General features: G+C 42.1%; 1 protein-coding gene across 2 annotated transcripts; it reads right to left on the bottom strand.

The window, feature by feature from the left end:
- Positions 1–2,810: 2,810 nt before the first annotated feature.
- frrs1b (ferric-chelate reductase 1b) lies at positions 2,811–21,377 on the bottom strand. Of its 2 annotated transcripts, XM_070853269.1 has the most exons (16): positions 21,300–21,377; positions 18,706–18,907; positions 18,458–18,609; positions 16,701–16,795; positions 16,167–16,302; positions 14,590–14,778; positions 13,662–13,760; positions 13,433–13,580; positions 12,624–12,737; positions 12,116–12,231; positions 11,847–11,933; positions 7,794–7,891; positions 7,605–7,663; positions 6,280–6,423; positions 3,954–4,021; positions 2,811–3,846 (listed from the first exon to the last, which is right to left on the bottom strand). In XM_070853269.1, the coding sequence occupies exons 2-16, from the start codon at positions 18,896–18,898 to the stop codon at positions 3,754–3,756; spliced, it is 1,791 nt and encodes a 596-aa protein (XP_070709370.1). In that variant the 5' UTR covers positions 18,899–18,907; positions 21,300–21,377; the 3' UTR covers positions 2,811–3,753. The 2 variants fall into 2 exon arrangements, with proteins under 2 accessions (XP_070709370.1, XP_070709371.1); XM_070853270.1 differs by lacking the exon at positions 6,280–6,423.
- Between the last annotated feature and the right edge of the window lie 83 nt (positions 21,378–21,460).

Below are 21,460 nucleotides of genomic sequence, written 5' to 3'. Positions count from 1 at the left end.
CTAGTATTTTGAACTATGGCGAGTGCCGATAGTGTGACTAAGACAATCCCCTCTGCTCCGTGCAGGTGTCAGAAATAAGATACTCTACAGAGGCAAGCCCGCATTATCAGTGTATGTGTCATGCAATCATTTTCAATGGCTGCATGACATCTTGTACACCTTGCCTGTTGAAAAACTGTTAAAAAGGTCCAATCTAGAAGCACATAATCCAAAAAAAATTTGTGTTTTCAAAAGTATTATTCTCTGATTTCTGATTTGGCCTTATTTATTAGGCTTCTAAAAAATGATAAGACTTCATGTTAATATTTTAATAGAGTACTCACATGCCATATGTTCGTTGAAAGAGTGACTGGTTGCTATAATCAGAAAGTTCAGCTGAAGGTGATAATGCCAGGGAGCCACATCAACAGGTTAGAGGAGACACAAAGCCCACGTGAGCAGCAGGACTTGGCTATTTTTTTCGGCAACATGCACACGACATGCTTCAGCAGTGTGAGTCAGACATAACGAGAGGCCGTTGAGTGTAGGTTTATTACTAATATAGTACTGCCTGTGGTGTTGTATTTGTCTTGTGTTGAAGTATGTTTTCCCTTTGATTAGTATTATCTGCAGCGCTGCCCTCTGCTGTTATGGGTTGATGGCACAAAGATGAATTGTTGGATTGGAGGTTGAGATTAAAACTGCATTTAGATTTTTGGGGGTTTTCACCTATTTACACATCCAGTTGAAAGAGAGCAACATCATCATCCATTTGGAGTTAGTATTCGGTGTTACTGTCCATCTAAATTCCAGTGTTTCATCTTATTGATGAATAATATTTGGCACTCTACTATGCTCGCCAGCTAGTCGTTAACTGTCTCTGTGTGCTGTTTGTTGCTGGGCAGGTAGTGTACAGGGGATTTTAACTTCTGAAATGGAGATAAATTCCTGTTTGTTCCTCACTATGAGTGACACCTTTCATATCACACATAGTCATTTTATCCATCGTAATTATTCTAGAAATATTTTAGAACTGTTCATGCAGTTTTTAGGTAAGGGGAACTACAAATTAGCACCAAAAACAAAACCAAAGCTGCCTGCACCTACAGACTTCACATGTACCCTTCTGATGCAGTTCAGCGGGGAAACACACCAGAGGAAATTAGTCTCATTTTAGCTTCAGCTGAACATTATAAAGCACTTTTACAGGACTGTGTTTTTGGATCCAGTCCTTTGCTATGGGAAGATTCTTAATGGCCAGTATAGACAGGAGGAATGATTACAGCAACCAATATCTCTTTCAACATTCATGGCTGTTGTATTAAAGATACACCTGACAAACTCCGAACATCTCCTTTATACAAAAGATGATAACTTGCTGACTGTAAGCTGGAAGTATTTGTAAGACAGATGTCTTGCTGAACGCTTGAATGTTAGACACATGTTGAGTCCACTCTTTGCTAAACTTTTCTTGACATTATAAATGTTAATCAGATTTGAAAACATATTTTGGTGTTATTGTTTGTCTTGATGAAGCAAATGATACATTGCTCAGTGTATATTAATTGTATTTTCATACTCTGCTTCTTGCTGTAAATGATATTTCAGGGTGAGCTGGATGGGCGTAGATCAGCAAAATATACAAAACACATTATACTTCTCAATTGAAAAATGTAGTTTACTCAGACAATGCACAAGTAACTGCATTCCTTATGCACAAGTAAATGTCAAGATTTAAGCCAGAATACATCTAAAAACAGCTCATTTTTTGGGCACAGTGGATCTGTGTTGCATGTTTGCATCTTCGCCTCAGTGCAAAGACAATGCAGGTTATCTAAATTGTCAACTTCAGAATCGTGCAATGGCGTGAATGTGAGTGTGGATGGTTGTCCTATCAGCCCTGTGACTGACTAGCTACCAATCCAGGCCCCAGGGTAAGCTGGGATCAGCTCCAGCCCCCTGCGACCCTCCTAAGGATAAGCTGATGGATGGATTCCATTTTTCAGTTGTTTCAATCCCTGAGTGATACGTGAGGACACAGACCCATTTCAACCATTCAGCCTGGACTAGTTCCACATTATTCTGTATGCCTGATCGTAAGACAATCTAGTGAGTGCAGGTATTTGTGAATGGTGCTGTCACAGTGCTCGAAACTACATATCGAGTGACTCTGTGTGGAAAGCGGATGTCCATTGTCTGAAAACTCACATCAGTGCATTGGAAATTTCAAATAATGAAATAGGTTTCCACAAATGAAAGTATTTTATTCTTTATATAATGACACTATAAATGAATGAAATTATATAGAGTGAAGCTCTTTCAAATTCTGACTTTATTTTCCAACAATCCTTTCAATTTTTATGTGTCAGGGTATTTGTAGGCCAGTATTTATTTCACAGCACTTTTCTTTCCCTTTATTGTAAATTTCATGACCACATATAAGACATCTCCAAAAGGGATTTTTACTGGTATCTGCTGACTTTGATAAAATGATTTTAATTATAAATAAATGTTTATCGATATTTACAAAGCCTTGATATTTCCAGCTACTCTGAAAAGCAGCTTCTAAGAGCTTGGTACTTTCTTGACCTTAGATTAACTGACTTAAATAGCATTGTTTTACATTTCATGTTTGTATGCTTCATTGTTAAAGTGTAGCTTACAAATCTCAAGGACTGCTTGGTGATGTTTAAACATTCTGTGAAAAGCCCCTGCCGTGGCTTGTTGGGGCTTACTGGGTTCGTTATGACTAGATGTGCAGGGGCTTTTCACTTTGTATTCCTCAAGCAAGTATTGAAGAGATTAGTGCGTGCAACAATAAAAGATGTATATGAAGAATATTTGCGAGCTTTATTTGTTTGGCTGCATAAAGGAATGATGAGATTACTCGTGTGTAAAGATGACATTTTAGCCTGAGGATGGCACGAGAGGAAAGTTGCTGGATTATCCAAAATGGAAATGGCTCATCCTCTGGGGAGCATAAATGTGCAACTTTAGACTTAACAGTGGTGCCAGAGAAAAGATCAGAATATCCTCAAAGAGACCCAAAAGAGACCATCTTCTGGCCATTACATTTTAAACACGTGGTCATGGACCAGTGTGTGAAGAGTGAAAGGTTAGACCTGATGGTGGTGCTGGATGAAAAGTCAAGGGGTTACAAACATTATTTTTATTCTCACCAATAATTTCCTGGTCATTTCTGAATGTTTCCTGGAGAGAACAATGTACTCCCCCTATATTATTCTAGTCTGATTGATTGTGTTGCATTTTGTTTTTAGAAAGCGACTGATTTCATGAGGAATTATTAGGAAATAACTGCTCCATGTAAACATGTGTTCAACTGTTCTCCATGTATGTTGAATGATATGCATTAGAAAGTTGTGCATGCTCAGCTGACTTATTGTAAACTGTTACAGTGATACTTTCTCATACGATTGGTTTTTGCCCCGTTGAACATCATTTCAGTGTGTCAAACACACTGACACCATGTCAGACCTCACAGTTATTATTCATAGGAAAGATGAACAAAACTACAAAACCAATTTCCCTGAAACCAGAATTATTCTTTCACTGGGTCAGTTGAAGCCACAACTAAGGTAAGTAGGTTGGATATTATCACTACACACACACTATAGTGTGATTCACCAGGGCAGAAAAGGTCATTATTTTTAAATCTATTTGCAGAAGTAATGTGAACAGTGAAAAATGCCTTGAATAGCAGAAATATATTTAGAACAATGACAACACATAATCATAGATGATCATTTGTGGTAATTATAAACTTACAATATCTTTTATAAATGCTGTCAGGAACCCCGTGTTTCCTGATAGAAACACCATTAACACCATCTTCTTTGCTTTGGAAATCTGAAAGACATCGCTCTGAAGAATCAGTTAAGACAGGAAGAGATGGAAAAAACTAAACACCACAATTAATAAAGCAGCAAAAATAGAAACTGTGGTTTCAATCTCACCTCCCCATGCTGCCGCCTCTCTAACTGAGCAGACAAAATGTTCTCTTTGTCGTCACTGTTGCCATTTCCTGTGGAGATACATATGCAATATTATCCCATCCAGTAAAGCACATCGAAAAGCAACAGCAGTTGACCCAAAGTGCTGCACAATCAGTAGAGCAAGAAACTACACAATAGAAACACCATGAGTTCAACAATTTAAAGGACGAAGGACAACAAGAAGAATAAAATCTTTCATACTGATTCAAAAGCCCAGGAGTAAAAAAGTGTTTATAGATGGGTTTTAAAAAGGCTTAGGGTCCAGCCTAACACGCAGAGGCAGCTCATTCCACAGTTTAGGGGCTACAGCAGTAAAAGCGTGACCTCTTCTGTGCTTCAACTGTGATCCTGGAACAACCAGAAGCAGCTCTGAGTGGGATGTGTGGTTGAAAGAGGTCGGAGGGACAGGTCAGAGCTGGCCCATTCAGTGCTGTGTGAGCATACGGTCAAAGCAAATCTGACAATCAATCCTAACATGTACACAGACTCAGTGAAGGGATGCCAGGACAGGAGGAATGTGCTCACGCTTCACGTTAAAAGGCAAGCAGCTGCATTCCGGACCAACTGCAAGCGTGAGAGACGTCTGGCTGACACCAAGATAAAGGGATGTATAAAAAAGCTAGATTTGATTACTGAGTTCAACTGTTTATCTTCTTTAAAATCACAGCCCATAATCAATTTATTAGGTCACACATGGTGGTTGAGTAGAGATTGGGGAAATGCTAAATGGTAGATGTGGTTTTGATGCAAATGTATTTCAGGAACATTGTAGCATCGCTGCATAGTGAGAGGACACTCTTCCCTCTGCTCTGCTCTTAAGAGTTCACATTAGGTCTGTCAGTAAAAGCCTCGTATTCAGGGGAGACATTTCCAACATGTTTACAATTCACAGTCACACACACCCACATAATTACACCACACACACATATACACACACACACTACACACACACACACCCACATAAATACACCACACACACATATACACACACACTACACACACACACACCCACATAAATACACCACACACACATATACACACACACTACATACACACACACACACACACACACACACACATAAATACACCACACACACATATACACACACACTACACACACACACACACACACACACATAATTACACCACACACACAGATACACACACACTACACACACACACACACACACACACACACACACACATATACACACACACTACACACACACACACACCCACATAAATACACCACACACATATACACACACACTACATACACACACACACACACACACACATAAATACACCACACACACATATACACACACACACACACACATAAATACACCCCACACACATATACACACACACTACATACACATACACACACACACACACATAAATACACCACACACACACACACACACACACACACACACACACACACACACACTACATACACATACACACACACACACACATAAATACACCACACACACACACACACACACACACTACATACACACACACACACATAAATACACCACACACACATATACACACATAAATATACCCACCACTCTCTCTCTCTCACACACACACACACACACACTACATACACACACACACACACACACACACACACACACACTACACACACACACACACACACACACACACACACACACACACACACACTACATACACACACACACACACACACACACACACACACACACACTACACACACACACACACACACACACACACACACACATACACACACACACACACACTACACACAAATGATCCTTTTGGTTTTGTCAGGACCGAACAATGTCATTTGGATGCTGCAGGCAGCAGCAGCTCTTATCGCTAATTGAAACAAACAAGTAAAACCAACTGTTTACTCCATTCATTAAGAACTAATCCACAACCAACAGGAGAGGAAGTTAAAAGCATTTACAGAGTGCACAGGTGGCATGGGTGCATTTGACGAACCCATTTGGCAGTGTTCAAGGGTGGACAGCCACTGGAGGATCACGCTGCTGCACTAGTGACTACAGCAGTCCAGTCTCAGCCACATGTGAAACATCACTTCTTATCAATGCACTCACCACGATGAGCGATTCATCTGGGGGTGGGTTCAAGTAAGTCGTCACCTTGCTCCGTCACCTTGAGCTCAACTTAGATGAACTTTGTCAAAATGCCTCTCTGTCTGACAAGCTGACATTTTTGGACTCTATTTTTCAGTCTGACATCATACAGCAGTACTGGGGGGTAGTACCTCTACTGCTGAGTCTGTAGGACAAGGTCAGTAGCAGCAGGTCTGTCAGAATAATCCACAGCAGCCATCCAATCAGCACTGCAGGAGACCAGGGGCTGGGTAGCAGCAGCGCCTGCTGAGCAGCACCCAGGAACACACACACCACTGGGGGGGGACAGGGGACCCGTCAGTATTTGGTCTGGAATTCTAATCTCAGGCAGGGTATAGAAAAACATTTAGATCATGGCAGCAAAATGAAATGGACGGAACAGCAATGGGACATCGGAGGACATCCTGTGCCGTGCTACTGGAGTCGACAGGTGGGTTGCCTGCCCACATTAATGAAGCTTGGTGCTCAGATGCAGACAAAGCTGATGGACAGTGTTTTCAGATGCTCGACTCTAATGAATAGATGAAGACCACATGATCAGCTCTGTCTTGTTGTTGCTGTTTACGTTAAAAATGCTCTACAGAATGGTTTCCTTCAATAATTGTACATTTTGTTGTTGTTTCATTTTTTCATGCATTTGAACCATGTTTATGTAATTATTTCACTTCATTCTATTCATTGTGTAATTATTTGTGCAGAATGTGTGAGTGGCATGAAGGGACAACAACTTCCATTTAATGATGCCATCTTGTGTTGTAAAAAATGAATAGATGACCTTCATACTTTCATAATAGACTGTCTATTTTCATATAGTCAGCAAATCTCAAGTGCAGAGCCGAACCAACAATGAATGTATCTGCTAAGAATGTGTGTGTGTGTGTGTGTGTGTGGCCAAAGCCTCCATTGTTATCTAAACTATCAGAAACACATCAGTGAGTCACACTGTTCCCTCATTACCATGAACACACACACACACACACACACTGTAGTTTATTTTACCTCAATCCCACTCACATTAAATTCTCACCAAATGTAGATTAATCCGTCACTGAAAATAATCCCTAACAAATGCACAATTTCCTCCTGTTTGATAAAAACTACAGTGAGCAGCGATTTTAGGAAAGTGTTGAGCCTTTAGAAAAAATGAAACGATGTATCTAGGAGCTGTTTTTAAAGATTTATGTCTTGAGAACTTGGGAACCAGTGGGCTTGGAGCTGAGGCACACAAGCAGGGCAGGGAATTCAGAAACTATTTGATCTTTTCATGGAAATTGTTGAAAAAGCTGGACCTCACTGGCCAAAACGTCTACAGTAAATCTACCACCAAATGCTACCACCATGTGCTCCGTGAATTTGTACCCGATCATGGCAAACAAGCCTTCGTGTCATCATCCACACTCTGAGCAGCAGCAGCAGCCTGTATCAATCACATGCACTTTTTCCAGAAAATACTTACCAGCAAGTATCTGGCCAACAGAGCCTGCTGTGAAGTGCATCCAGCTGAAGAGGATCCTCCTGCAGATGATAAGATAAGAACTCAGCTAATGTGGCTACGTTTAAAAATCCAGACGCTGCGTCACACAGGACTGAACAAGACTAAAATCACTTATTCGAGGAGCTATTAAAATTTGGTTTGAGGTCATACCTGGGGGACTCCGGAGCTGGTCTGAGAACTGCCATAATTGGTTGGATGACAGACAGAGCCATGACAGTGCAGCCTACGTAAGGGTGTGAGCCTGCACGCTGCAAGGAAGGAAGGGAAACACAGAGGAAGAAGCTTTAAGTGTGGAAAATACCAACAAACACTTTTACTGGAGCTGCTGCTACATTCATCTCTATAGATAGATAGATAGATAGATAGATAGATAGATAGATAGATAGATAGATAGATAGATAGATAGATGGATAGATAGATAGATAGATAGATGGATAGATAGATAGATGGGGAGCAGAAAAATGGCAGCAGGTGCTCTGGGCTGATGAGTCAAAATCTGAAATATTTGGCTGCAGCAGGAGGCAGTTTGTTCACTGAAGGGCTGGAGAGCGGTACAGTGGTGAGTGTCTGCAGGCAACAGTGAAGCTGCAGATGGAGTTGGGGGTTTGGTCAGAGTTAATGGTGTCCTCACTGCTGGGAAATACAGACAGATACTGATCCATCATCAACACCATCAGGGAGGTGTCTGATTGGCCCCAGATTGATTCTGCAGCAGGACAACGAGCCCAAACACACAGATAATGTCATCAGGAACTATCTTCAGCATAGAGAAGAACGAGGAGTCCTGGAAGTGATGGTGTGCCCCCCCCCCCCCCCCCCCCCCCTCAGAAGATCTGTGGTTAGTTCTCCAACATGTTTGGAACAACCTTCCTGCTGACTTCCTTCACAGGGAGGTCACACCAAGTATTGATTTGATTTAGATTTTTTTTTTGTTCGCTCACTGATAAAAATAAACAATAAAATGTTCTACTTTTGAAAGCATTCTTACTTAACAGCATTTTCTTCTCATATATACATACTATATGATATTATGTGATGGTGTGGTGTGTGTATATATGATGTGTGTGTGTGTGTGTGTGTGTGTGTATGAAAGGAAAAGTTTGTTCGAGCTGTGATTAGTATTTCGCAGCAGGAGGACACACAGCAGGTGGTATGTGAACAATGTCACATCACAATCAGAGAGAGAAGACAGAGTTTGAGGGAAGTCAGTAAATCTGCCTCGGTCCACACTCGTGCGGTCACAAGCACACAAGCAGTGCCAGTTAGCACAAAGCAACGGTCCGCTTCATGTCTGAAACACTCTGACATGATACACACGTTTAAAGTAATATAGTCAAGTGTTCCAGCCGGAGGTCTGAGAGACAGCAGGACAGTGTGATGACATCTTTAACCAAGTTCGGCCCCACTGCAGCACACTGTGTGGCTGCTTAGGTAGTGTTGGTGAGCACAAGAAATCAGCAGACATTTTTACATTGGATGTGTTTGCATTCATCAGAGCAAAAGAATCTAGCAGATAACACGTGTAGTTTCTCTCCAAGAACTGAACCTGCTGTAGTGGCAGCTCGTGGTTCATTGGTGCTGAACAAGCCTGGATGCTCTGATGCTATGTGATGGGGAAAGACAGACACCTAGAGGCCACTTCAAAACACTGTTCAGGAACAGAAGGATGCATTTGTCAGTGTCAAGGAGCTGAAAACAAGAACAGCATCTCTGTTCCAGAGTATGGACGCTATCTAAATCCTAGAGCACGGCCACTTTTACTCCCACGCACAGAAAGCTATTAATCAAACTTCTGTTTAAAAACCCAGGTCCTTGATGGCTGCAACACAGAAACAGAGGTGAGACCCTCTAAGACATGTTTTGAAAGTTACATTACAATAGTGATCATGAAGCAGCGCCTTAGCTGAAGAAAAAAGAGGAGCTGCTTCCTTCTGTTATTTAAGCTGTTATCTTAAAACAAGAATAAAGCTGCTGTTGTGTGCCTTGTTGGAACACTGAATTCTCCTTTGGATAGGGTTTTTAATGTACCTCATCTACCAAAAGGAGAATTTCTAGTTTGTGTCCATGTCAGCCAATTTACTACAATTTTAATCAAATTTCTGTTTTCTGTTCTGTTGCTGATGCAATATAACTACTTATAAGTCATGAGATGAATCACAAGCTAGATTAGATATTGGTAGATAAGATATATTACTGTCAGACCATGCTGCAGCCATAAAAAACACTGGAACCCTTACTTAAACATCTGATGGGTTAACGATTTGGGGCATGCATTTTTGCCTCGGTGATACTTACTGAATTCTAAACATCACAAGACACATAAAGCAGTAAAATATTCAATATTATAATACTACAGCCTACCCAGACAGAAACCTAAAGCTCAAATCTCCCAGTTGAATTCAACTGGACCCGAGCCCTCTGTGTGACTACCTTCAGAACTGGGAGTCTTCAAAGTCAGTATTCATGCTGTCAGTGTTTCTGCTCCTCTGTCCACCTTCAGGACAGCCGCCACATTCACAGGAAGCACCACAGACCTCCATAGCTCACACCCTCTCATCGCCTGACACACTGATCTGCAGTTCAGCCAGCAGAAAAACCTGCAGATCTGTTCTTGTGGTGTCAGGAGAAACAAACGCTCGGCTGCAGAGCTCTAGCCATTTTGGTGCCCTAGGTGAGATTATGGTTTGGCGCCCCCCACCCCTCCACGCGCACACACCACCCCAGTCATTAATGGACAACAGCCATATGACAGACCTTAAAGATTTAATTGTTAATCAAACACACAAACAAACACACACTAAAATAACATAAAAGAACAATAAAAAATAATGAAATGAAATAAAACCAGAGTTCCTGTTCAGGTTTTGTGCAAATATTTAGAAAGTCCTGACAGCTCCCACAATATGAATGATAAAAAGATGCTATGTTCAAACAATACAAAACAGTGCAATATAATATAAAACCAGAATACAAAAAAAACCTCAAAGTCAGTCCCAGTGACGGCAAATATTTTTTCCTTTTTTCTTTCAACAACATAAATGGAGATGGTGCTACGGTCAGTGAACACTTTGTACTTGTACTTGGTAACAAAGGGCCTTATAGAAGCAGAATGTGCAAACTAGAATGTACAGTACAAGCAAAACATGGAGCTGCAGCAGACAGACTACTGATGTGTTCAACAGAACATGAATCATTATCTAGTTGTGAGGATGCATTAGTAAAATTAAAGAGGTTGCACCAGAATTCTATAGTTACACAGTAGCTGCAGCATCTACAGCAGCATTATTAGGCAACTTTGCTTTATTTCAACTTAGCTGGCCTCTAGCTGTACAGATGAAAAGTCAAACAGCATTTTTTAATGTTGGAAAAGACGACATATCTCTACACTGGGACCTCTTTTCCACCTCCTCTTTTCTCCACTTCCTGGAAGCCGCAGGGCCTTTTCATGATGACGATATCAATATGTCAGTAGGAACCGCTACCTGAGATGTGAACCGATAACTCGTCCCTCGGCTGGATTCACCTAAGTGTCGCTCGGACCACAGAGCAGCATGTGACTGAGCAATAAGCATGAATAAGGTCAGGTGATTTAACACAGACACCACGTCGGTCCAGCCAGAAGAGCCTCATCATTGCCAAGGATTGCCATGGGATTTGATACAGACATTCAAGTTCCCCCCAGGATGAACTACAGACATTCCCAGCAGGATTATCCAATGTTTGCATGCTAGTATACTGAACTAAGATGACGATCATTATATCTGCTCCATAGCATGTTAGAGTTAGCAGTGTGTGCATGCTGATTCAGCTCAAAGCACTGCTGTGCCTAAGTACAACCTCACAAAGCTGCTAGCATGGATGGACGCTCTCAGGCTTGTTTCTGTTTGTTAGCTGCCTCTCTTAAAGAGGAACGTTTGTAAAATTCATAATAAGGAATAACTTACAAAGAACGCTATTCTATTGGACTGTAGTGCACATGGCTGGTACACACACACACACACACAGTCTGAGGCCCACCCACAAAAGAACAAGGCATGATGACACAATTAGTTGTCGTGGAGATATGTGTGTGGGACTGGAACACGCCAATAGATTTAGAGATGCCTAGAGCCAGTAAGACAGATGGAGAGACAGGTGGACCAGCATGGAGGGGGTACAGGCGCGTGCACACACACACACACACACACACACACACACACATACCTTGCTCCATCCTCTCCTGTATATGAAAGGCAGGGTGAAGGCCACACCAGTTAGGATCACAGCCAAGAGCATCATGGCTCGATGGAGCTACAGAGAGAGGGAGAGCAGGAGGTGGACTATTTAAATACTTGGTGAGGACCGGATTACTATTGTGTTATATCCAAGAGGGGAGCACAGGCAGAATGTGGATTCTTCTGTTAATAGAGACATTTGAGAGCATACCCCATGTTTCTGAAAGTCATGGCCAACAGATGTGTTAGGGCTCTCACCTGAAACCACAGCCTTTGTCCCAGCAGAGTCGTGTCAGGCCACATGTGTTTGTAATGGCGAGCAATGACGACAGCTGTGCTCACCGTCCACATCCAGGCAGTCAGCATTAACACACCTGAGAGGACGGGACACAGGTGCTTTCACCTGGTCTGTAGATATTTTGTGCCAACATCTGAATTTTGTGATTTAGTTCGTATAGAACAGAAGCGTGAGTGTAATTAGATCTATCTGTGACCATGTCATAATCTCCTGTATAGAATGATAATATGTTTGTCCTGAGTTCAAAGCAAAAGTTAAATCTACCAGTTTTGTCTTTTAGATTTAGATAACAAAATAAATTCTACAACCATAAAAACAAAAAACAGTGTAACATAAATAGGGGTGCCAATTTTAACTTTGGATTTAACAAAAAAGGCTTTAGTGTTTAGAGTAATAGAGTTTTAGGCAGTTAGTCTTGTTAATCTACAGAACCTGGACCCATATATCAGTAAATCTTTGTCAACCAACCGTGGAACTTGATCAGCAGGGGGGAGCGGGAGCCACGTAGATTTTCTGGACGTCCGGTGATCATCTTCTGGTTGGTGGAGATGAGAGGTTGGCGATCATGTCTGTGGATTAAACCTGCGTAGAGCAAAGACAACATGGGCTCTGCACAGAAGTTACACAGAATGTAACTTCACACATACAAGCAGTTTAACACAAGACTGTTCATGTTTAAGTTCATTGTTTTCTAGCAGTTCTTGAAGAGGAAGCCGTGTGTGCTATTCTCAGCTCTGTGACTCACTCACAGTATTCTCAGTCACTAGTCGACTGAAATCCACATGACCTAAGGTGTGAACAGCCAAAGCCTCGTTCAGAGTGTCTTCCTGAATACAACTGAGTCAGTCACTCTCACTGACTGATCCCAATGAATTATTGGGGTGGGGAGGGGGCAGGGGGCTGTAATTCTTTAGTCTTATAAATAAGTGAAACACTCCCGAGTCTTAGCTACATTTGAACTGGACCCTTCACACTGATAACACCCTGATCCTGGATCTGATCTCAAACAACAGGTGAAAATACAGCTGCTCTCATTTTCAATAAAGAGCTGCTAAATAAACGCTTACAGACAGTGAATTTGCAAATCGTGAACAGGCCCCCGCTCTGTGGCTGCAGACGATTCTCACTCCCCCCTTGTTTTACAGCAAACAGCCTAAAAAACTGAATTAGATCAGCTGATGCTGAAGCCTGATGTGTACGAGATTTTCTTGCAGCTACGACAAACTCAAATATCAGTCTAAGCATCATGCAAACATGTAAAGTCACTACGGCCTTACCCTGGTGATATCTGCCATGTGCAAGAAACAGGAAGTAGCTCTGGTTCAAGTTGAACCTGTTTTCCAGCCGAGGGAGGAAGATGTTTCTTTGGAAACGGCACTGGATGATCCCGTCGGCCAACCTCCAGGCCTGACCCCACAGAGCCTCCTGGACACACAGAGGTCAACAGGGAAGACTTTATCTGTACGACAGGCAGCCACCAGGATCAGTGTGTGTCTGAGTGTGTACCTCTGTCGCCAGCTCAGGGTGAGTTCGTCCAGAGGCATACGCAGCACTGACGGTAACTGTCCCTCCATCATTCACACACAGATAGATGTCATCATTACCCTACAGTGGTGGAAACATTCACACACATGTAATTACAGCTCTTACACTGTTCTGACACTGAACAATTCACAGCAAACAAGGCTCCAATGATGGCACACCAGAAGATCCCTCTGAGCTTCACATCACAAGAAAATCAAGATCATCTGTCAAAACCAAAGAGCTGTATTTTTCTCAGAGAACTCAGGTTGTCAATCACAAGTCAAGACAGACTTTGTATTCACTTGTATGCAGAGCACAAGACAAAGTGCAGGTGGTGCTGTGATGTTGTCATAGTTGGAGGTTTATGTAACGCTGCTGCTGTTAAACAGCCTGATGGCAGAGGGGATGAACGGCCGGGGGTGTCTCAGTCTGCTGCTGGAGGAGCTGCTCGGGGCCCCCACAGTCTCATGCAGGGAGGGAGAGGTGTTGTCCATGATGGATGTCAGCTTGGCAAACTCACCCGCTCCTCTCACCCACCTCCAGCAGCCAGTCCAGGACAGAGCCGGCCCTCCTGATCAGACTGCGGGGCCCCCTCCTGTCCCTGTCCCTGTCAGACATGGTCTCTGGTGTCAGATGTTTCTCCTGTTCCATGACCTCTGACCTCTCCCCAGTGGATGCTCTAACTAGTTTTGGTCTTTTTTTTGTCTGTTAGCTCTCTGTTACAATAATGTAGCATGTCTGACGTGATCTTTCCTTAGGTAGCTATCGGCCAAGTCACTTCCACAAATTCACCAGACAGATGTACAACCAAAGGGATACACATACGATACATCACTTCTCTGTGTTTTAAGGTTTTTTTAGTGGTGTCAACCGCTGAAGCCAGTGGGCTACATTATCCAACAAAACTCACCATCCACTTGTCCAGAGACAGGGCGAATGACATGTAGCCCTCTGCGGGCCCACTGAGTTCAAACATCACACTCCGTCCTTCCTGATCCGTGATGAATGACAGGAAGAAGCATTTGGGATCTGACTCTGGGCAGCAGTCCACCGGGTCTCTGAGGCAAGATTTAGTGTGGCCACACCCCACTGAACTAAACTGAGGAGGAGAACACAACAGTTCAGACATGTGGCTGCCATTCTTACTCTGAATGACAATGATCTGGATACTCTGGTCAGTCTACAACAGGCTTCCAACTGTGGAACTAAGGAAATACAATGCTGATGGTGGATTTTATCTAGAGCAACAGGGACACCATTTTTGGAAAGATATGATGCTACTGTGCCATTTTTTTATGGCACCATAAACTAAATGCCATTCACCTCCACGGTATTGGGCTAGAGGCAGAAATCTCAGAGACATATTTCTGTAAGCGTGGAAAAATAAAAATGAATCTCTGTGTCTGAGCAGATGCCCCTAATAGACTTTCCTTTTTAGCCCTCACAGACTGCTTCATTTGAATGTTTTGGGGGGTTTCTTTTTCTTTTTCTGGGGGGCTGTATTTGATTCACTGATAACAATACAGGTATATAAACAAGTTTTTATGGTGAGTCTCTATTTATGAACCCATTTTCATTTACAAATAACTCCTTCTCTTAGATATATCATGATTTCAGATGAGAACACGTACGGTTTTGTGAAACTACAGTGATCTGTTCGGTGTCATTATCACATTTTCACTTCTTCAATCAAGAGTTAAAAACCCACAGGTACACTTGATAAAATAGCTGAAAATGGAGGATATAAACAAAATATAAGAAGTAAGTAAGACTGAATAATAGTTCATTCATTTTATTAAGTTATGTTATCAAATAGGGTAAATTGTGGCCCCTCCCTCACTCACGGTGTAGCAGCGTTCACTAATACTGATTAATTAGCACATGATCATTTCAGCTTGAAAACAGCATGTCAGCATGGATTAGTTCAGGCACATTTGAAGAACAGCAATCAAGAGAAGGAGACTGCTGGTTCTTGTACAATGAAACGGGAAGAAGAAAGGGGGGGTGGTCTGAGGCTGGAGGGGGAGAAAGAAGGGAAGGGGTTTATGCAGTCTCTAAATGAAGGTGAATAAAGTACTAGAAAACAGCTTTCAATGCATGTACAGACCACAGAGTTCAATAAAGAGCTTTCTGACCGTGTCACAGAGTTTTAAAATATCACTGAATCGTTCTGCTTACGTTCAATTCAATTCAATTCAATTTATTTTGTATAGCCCAATATCACAACAGAGTGTCTCACAGTGCTTTACAAAGTTCACTGAAATAAACAAGTGTAAGCGAACAAACAATCTAATAAAGAGTCCAGCAGTCGATGAGGCCAATGGATCAGTCCGTGACTTTTGTATTGCACTAAAAGGTCACGTAGGAGTTAGGGGAGACTGAGCAGCTGTCAGCTGTGGTTTCCTTGTTCAGGGGAATTATTCTCATGGCTCAAAATGAATGTGTGGTTATTATTTCTTAATATTTCTAGTGATGGCAGACACTCACCGGTGTGGACAGAGCAGTGGAGCTGGTGGTCTGAGCAGGAACAGCAGTGGATGGAACAGCAGTCGCTCCTCTCAGAGACACCACAGGACCTGCAATCCTCACCCAGTACACCTTATATCCGTGCACCACGGTCACACTGCAACAGCACATAAGCTTAACTTAGAAACTGACAAAAACATCACAGGCCAGAATACTGTAGTGTTTTTAGTTTTTAGAGTTTAGTTAGAGTTTTACATATATACATATTCTTATGTGTTGCATTTTATTTTCTAATACATATTTCTGTTCTTGAATGGGAAACTGAAAGCTGACCCAGTTTCCCCCAGGGGGTCAAAGGAAGGCGCAAAAGTCAATATGACAAACAATCACTGGATTATTCCATCAGGTTGTCCATCTACACAAACCTGTTTTCTAAGACAATCATGTGTTTTAAATGATTGTTGTTGGGAATCACAGATAACTGCTGTGTCTGGAGCTGTATGTTTAAGTGCAAAGACGCCCTCACACGTAAACGGAGGTGGACAGCAGACTCACAGAAACTGGACTCTTTGTGGAGGATTTTTTGGAGATTTCCACACAGCCTGAACGTGAGTCTTTCTGGTGCTTCTCCTGTGGCTCACCCCCGACCCCTTCAAATGACACACATTCACAGCACCACACACAGGAAGAGTGACCTCAGCAAGCCGTGATGTAAGCGATGTTCATCCATCCTCAGGATCAATGATGGGCCCGGTAGCTTCTTACCTCCTGCTTCAGCTTACACTTACAACCGGTAAGTAATGATTAAGTGCAATAAGAGGCTCCACTTGTCTGCGTGAGCACACAGGGGGATTTACAGTACACAGAAACCTTTGTTTCAGCCCTAACAAAAATCTTATATTTACTCAGTACCCACTTGCACCACTGGAATGTTTGTCGGTAGGTGATCAATATGGCTGGCAGCCCGAGTACAAACATATAATATCTAGCCATGGCCAGCCCAAACAAATATGGGCTCATCCCTGATAAAGGACTGATAAAAACATTCATTCATGGTATTATAATAGTTAGCATGGTAAATACAGCATAAGGTAGATTTTTCACAGCATCAGTTCACTTCAGTCATGACGAGCTCACTACGCTGCTGAAAACACTTTCTTTAACAGAAATACTGATTCATTTCATCAATGAAATTCAGTAATAACCATCCATTCATCCATATAGTCACTTATGCTATATGTAAAGGGTCGTGGGGGGAATGGAGGCAATCCCAGCTGGCACTGGGTGCAAGGAGGGGTACACCCTCGACAGTTCACCAGTCCTGATGGAACTGCTGCAGTGACAATATGCATTATCCTGAACTTAGAAAAACAGCAGGAAACCGTGGAGGAAGAGCTGAGTTTGTATCTACAGCAAATGGATGGAACATAAAATAAGGAATAAAAAGCCTGCCTCCAACACAGGCCTGTGTCTGCAGTACTCCCATGGTTACTAAAGGCCTCAGAGGAATAGGTCTGCAGGATAACAGTGATGTATAGTGTCTGATATACCTGCACGGCCAGAGTGAGCCGCTGAAGGCCCAGCTGTAAAAACCATCTACAGGCTAAAGTGACCCACTTTGTAGAAACCTGTTTAACCATATGGTAGAGCACATTTTGACTCACTATATCTTATTGAAAACATGTTTTACTTACGACATCTCAACCGTTTGGTAGAGGCCAATATTTCAAAAAATGTGGGGTCTGTTCATAAAAAAACATAGACTTTTGTAATTAGTGCCCCAAGGAAATAAAATATATAAAGAATACCTTTTTTCATTGCTTTTTTCTTGATGAGGAGGTTAAAGGGTTAAACAGCTACTTATTTAGGAATAGGCATCATATCATTTTTCACACAGGACTCATACATGACAGGCAAGACAAGTAGAGACAAGAAGAGACATTTGGGCCCCCGTTGGTCTGAGGGAGGTGCCCGATTGGTCATTCAGCCATGCATGTGTCACACTGGCATACAGTGTGAAAAGATGATCTACTAACTGTGAAGCTAGTTCAGGACAGATTTGATGGAGACATCAACCCTTGTATGGTGTTCGGGTTTGTGGACCCGATTTAATCCATTTTCATGTTCTTTAACAAAAGAAAAATGATACGATTCATCATTTTTTCAAACTCAGACTAATCAATATGAGCCAAGGCCAATAAATCTGAGTTTGAAAAAATAATTAATCGTATCATTTTGCTCTTGATAAAAAATTGAAAACACCATACAAGGGTTAAGAGAAATGATGTTCAGGAGGTAAAACCCCTCCATACCTGAGTGTGAGCACATTGTAGCAGCTGGGACTCATCTGGGTCAGTCAGGATGAAGACCCCTATTGCTGGGAAGTCCAATTTCCCAGCATCCCAAGCTTCTAGCAGGAATCCCTTGAAGAATGTGGGGTAAGGGGAGGCCACTTGTAAAGATACTGTGGATGAAGAAAGAGAAGAAAGAGGTCTGTCAGCTGACGGGACAGACGACAAGCCTCCATAGTGGACTGCAAAACTAAAGTGTGACAGCCCACCTGTGATGTTGTCACCTGGACTGAAAGTGGATTTATCCACAGTGACGATGTATGGAGGAGGGTCTTGGCTGGGCTCATAACCATGCTGAGGCACCATGTCTCCACAGGCAACACTCACCTTCCCATTACTGTACCCTAAGACTGTGTAGACACACCCTGTCAGCACTGCTAGCACAGAGTAGGACCGCCACATCGCTGATGCCTACAGCAAAAGGAGAGAGGACATACAGCACTGGCTGAACCCATGCACATACACTTATTCCCCACATTATTAGAAGTTCAAATAAGCTTCTTGTGGGATGAGTTATGCTCAATTTACACCGTCCAATTAAACATGAACATTTTTAAGACCCCATTGTATTTTGTGTATTTGTGTAGTATTCCTCAGATCTCTCCATGTTTTATACATTTATTGGGTTATGTGTTATGAAGGATGTGTATAAAGGAGCAGAGCTTTTAATATGCATGTATGTATGTATGGATTTGCCTGACTACATTTCCAACCATCATTTTCTTAGCTAGACCTATTTTCATTAATAAGTTCTTGATATGTGAAAGACCCCCTCTGGACATGTTTTGTGACATGTAAAAGTACTCTGCTTTTCCACAAGTTATGAAATATATTTGACCTAATTAAAAAATTCATAAACTGACACCTCCTCCCTCTCCCTTTTTGTAAAATCCTGCTTCACTGCGAAGTGAGGATGGCCTCAGTGTGTGCTCATCTCATCACCACGTCACATGTGTGCTGAGCCATGATTGGCTTCCAGCCCAGCTGTGATATCATTACGCTCATGTTGACCTGAGATTTGAACAAATGCAGAAACTTTCCCCTTTAAGCAGATGGAAGTGAAAACAAACCCATGATGCATCATTCTGCACGGTGAAGCTCAAACATCACTTGTTAAGCTGGAGAGGGACTTACCTTGCAGATTTATATATATTTTACATTTTTGCTCTTCTTGTCTTTGTGTTATTGATGACAGTGTCAGAGGCAGGTGGAGTCCCACTAGGTGGGCTGCTGCCTGCTGCCACAAAGATGAGGACACAGTGCCCAGTGTTTGTGGGTGTGCAGCAGCCTTCTTGTAGGGACTGTTGATGGCACCCTTAGGGGACTCTTGGGTATGGTTTGATCACTTCGAGCAATTGAAAAACTGGGCATATTGTCCTCACCACCGGTGGAAGAATTATTCTGATCCTTAACTGAAGCTAAAGCACCACAATGTAAAAATAATCCATTGCAACTTAAAGTCCTGCATTCAAAATTCTACTTAAATAGAAGTACAAAATATTATTAGCAGCATTTACTTAAAGTATGAGAAGTAGAAGAGCTCGTTCTGCAGAAAGTCAGATTCTAGGCCTGCCGTAATATAATATACTTCTTTATCAGGTTACTAATACTGATGCAACAAAGTGTAAGTATCATTTCACTGTTGTAGCTGTTCAAGGTGGATCTACGTTTAATTATGTTACGTTAAATAGTTACATGGTCCCCAACCTATGGCCCCCTCAAAAGGGTACTCTGACATCTGAAATGTCCCCAAATAGACAATTATTTTAGTGAGGAATCACAAGACAAAACAGTTTGTGGATTTAATCTTGAACAAGTAACATAAAATGCAAATACTCCAATAAAGTGCTGTACTAGTTACTCTCCACCACATGCACATATCCAGCTACCCAACTGACATGTTATCAGAGCGCATGTGTTCTGCCTTGCCGTACATATAATGTGAGAATCAAGTGAACAGTTAGAGCAGAAAAACAATGAATGATTTAATAAAAGATCAATATATAGTGTGCACTATAGAGACATGAGGATTAAAGAAGTGAAGAGTTAAAGGGGATATAGCATGACTTGGAAAAAACAGATTTCAGAATTTCAGACTCCAAGGATAAATGGGAAGTCACCTCCAATGTGCAGCTGAGTCACTGGCTGAAATTATCTCTGCACAGACAGCAGAGGGAGGCAGGATGGAGGATGACACACTGTCATCAGCTGCACACTGTCATCAGTGGCCCCCAGACCAGGCGGGGTTCAACAGGCTCTCTGAGATAACAGACCAGCTTCATCTGAGACCTCAAGTCCAGCTTCTGTGTGGGAGGAAGCTGCGAACTGACAGCTTACGCGGTGGGGGGGTGGGGGTGGGGGGTCTTAAACAATGCAACGTCTGCTTTGCTTTCTTAAAGTGAAAACAATGTTCAGTCAAAAGTCCCATCATATTATCAAATGAGATGAAGCTTAAAGCTTTTCTTTGGCTATCCACTGACTATTGTATTCAGGCATCTTCTTCACATCCTCTATTTTTTGATGACTGTCACTACACTGCTATCATGAGTAGCATAATACTGTGGACAGAAATATATATATATATATTTATATTTCTTAATCAGCCAAAGGTTGTGTTACCAGCATTGTTGAAGTTTAGGAGGCTGTCTCCCAGGTACATAAGTTAACTTTGTAGTTGAATATAGGCTCACACTATGTTCCTGTGAAACAAAGACCCTCCAACACTTGTGACATTTCTGTTGTCACACAGCAGGGAGAGGTGAAATAGTCTCAATCTCATCTACATCAGAGTTTTTGGGCTTACCTCTGCTCTGTGCTGGCTGTGTCTCTGTCCTCTTTCTGAGTGCAGGACGTTGTGTTGGCCCTCAAGAGGCAGTGCTTCTGCTGCCTTCACTTCCCACACAAGAAAATCAGACATATGATTTTCTGTCAAAGAATTCCATTTCCACCAGCTTCCTTTTGTTT

This window comes from Pempheris klunzingeri, chromosome 21 (genome assembly GCF_042242105.1).
Source record: "Pempheris klunzingeri isolate RE-2024b chromosome 21, fPemKlu1.hap1, whole genome shotgun sequence".
NCBI classification, from domain to species: Eukaryota; Metazoa; Chordata; class Actinopteri; order Acropomatiformes; family Pempheridae; genus Pempheris; species Pempheris klunzingeri.
The sequence above is the reverse complement of the archived record's forward strand: the minus strand, read 5'-3'. Positions and strand labels throughout refer to the sequence as shown.

Coding starts and splice junctions, on each gene's coding strand:
- frrs1b (XM_070853269.1), bottom strand. CDS start 18,898: ATGTGGCGGTCCTACTCTGTGCTAGCAGTGCTGACAGGGTGTGTCTAC. Junction 13,761..14,589: donor TGTCTCTGGACAAGTGGATG/GTGAGTTTTGTT, acceptor CCACCACTGTAG/GGTAATGATGACATCTATCT. Junction 6,424..7,604: donor TGTTGGCCAGATACTTGCTG/GTAAGTATTTTC, acceptor GTCCCCCCCCAG/TGGTGTGTGTGTTCCTGGGT.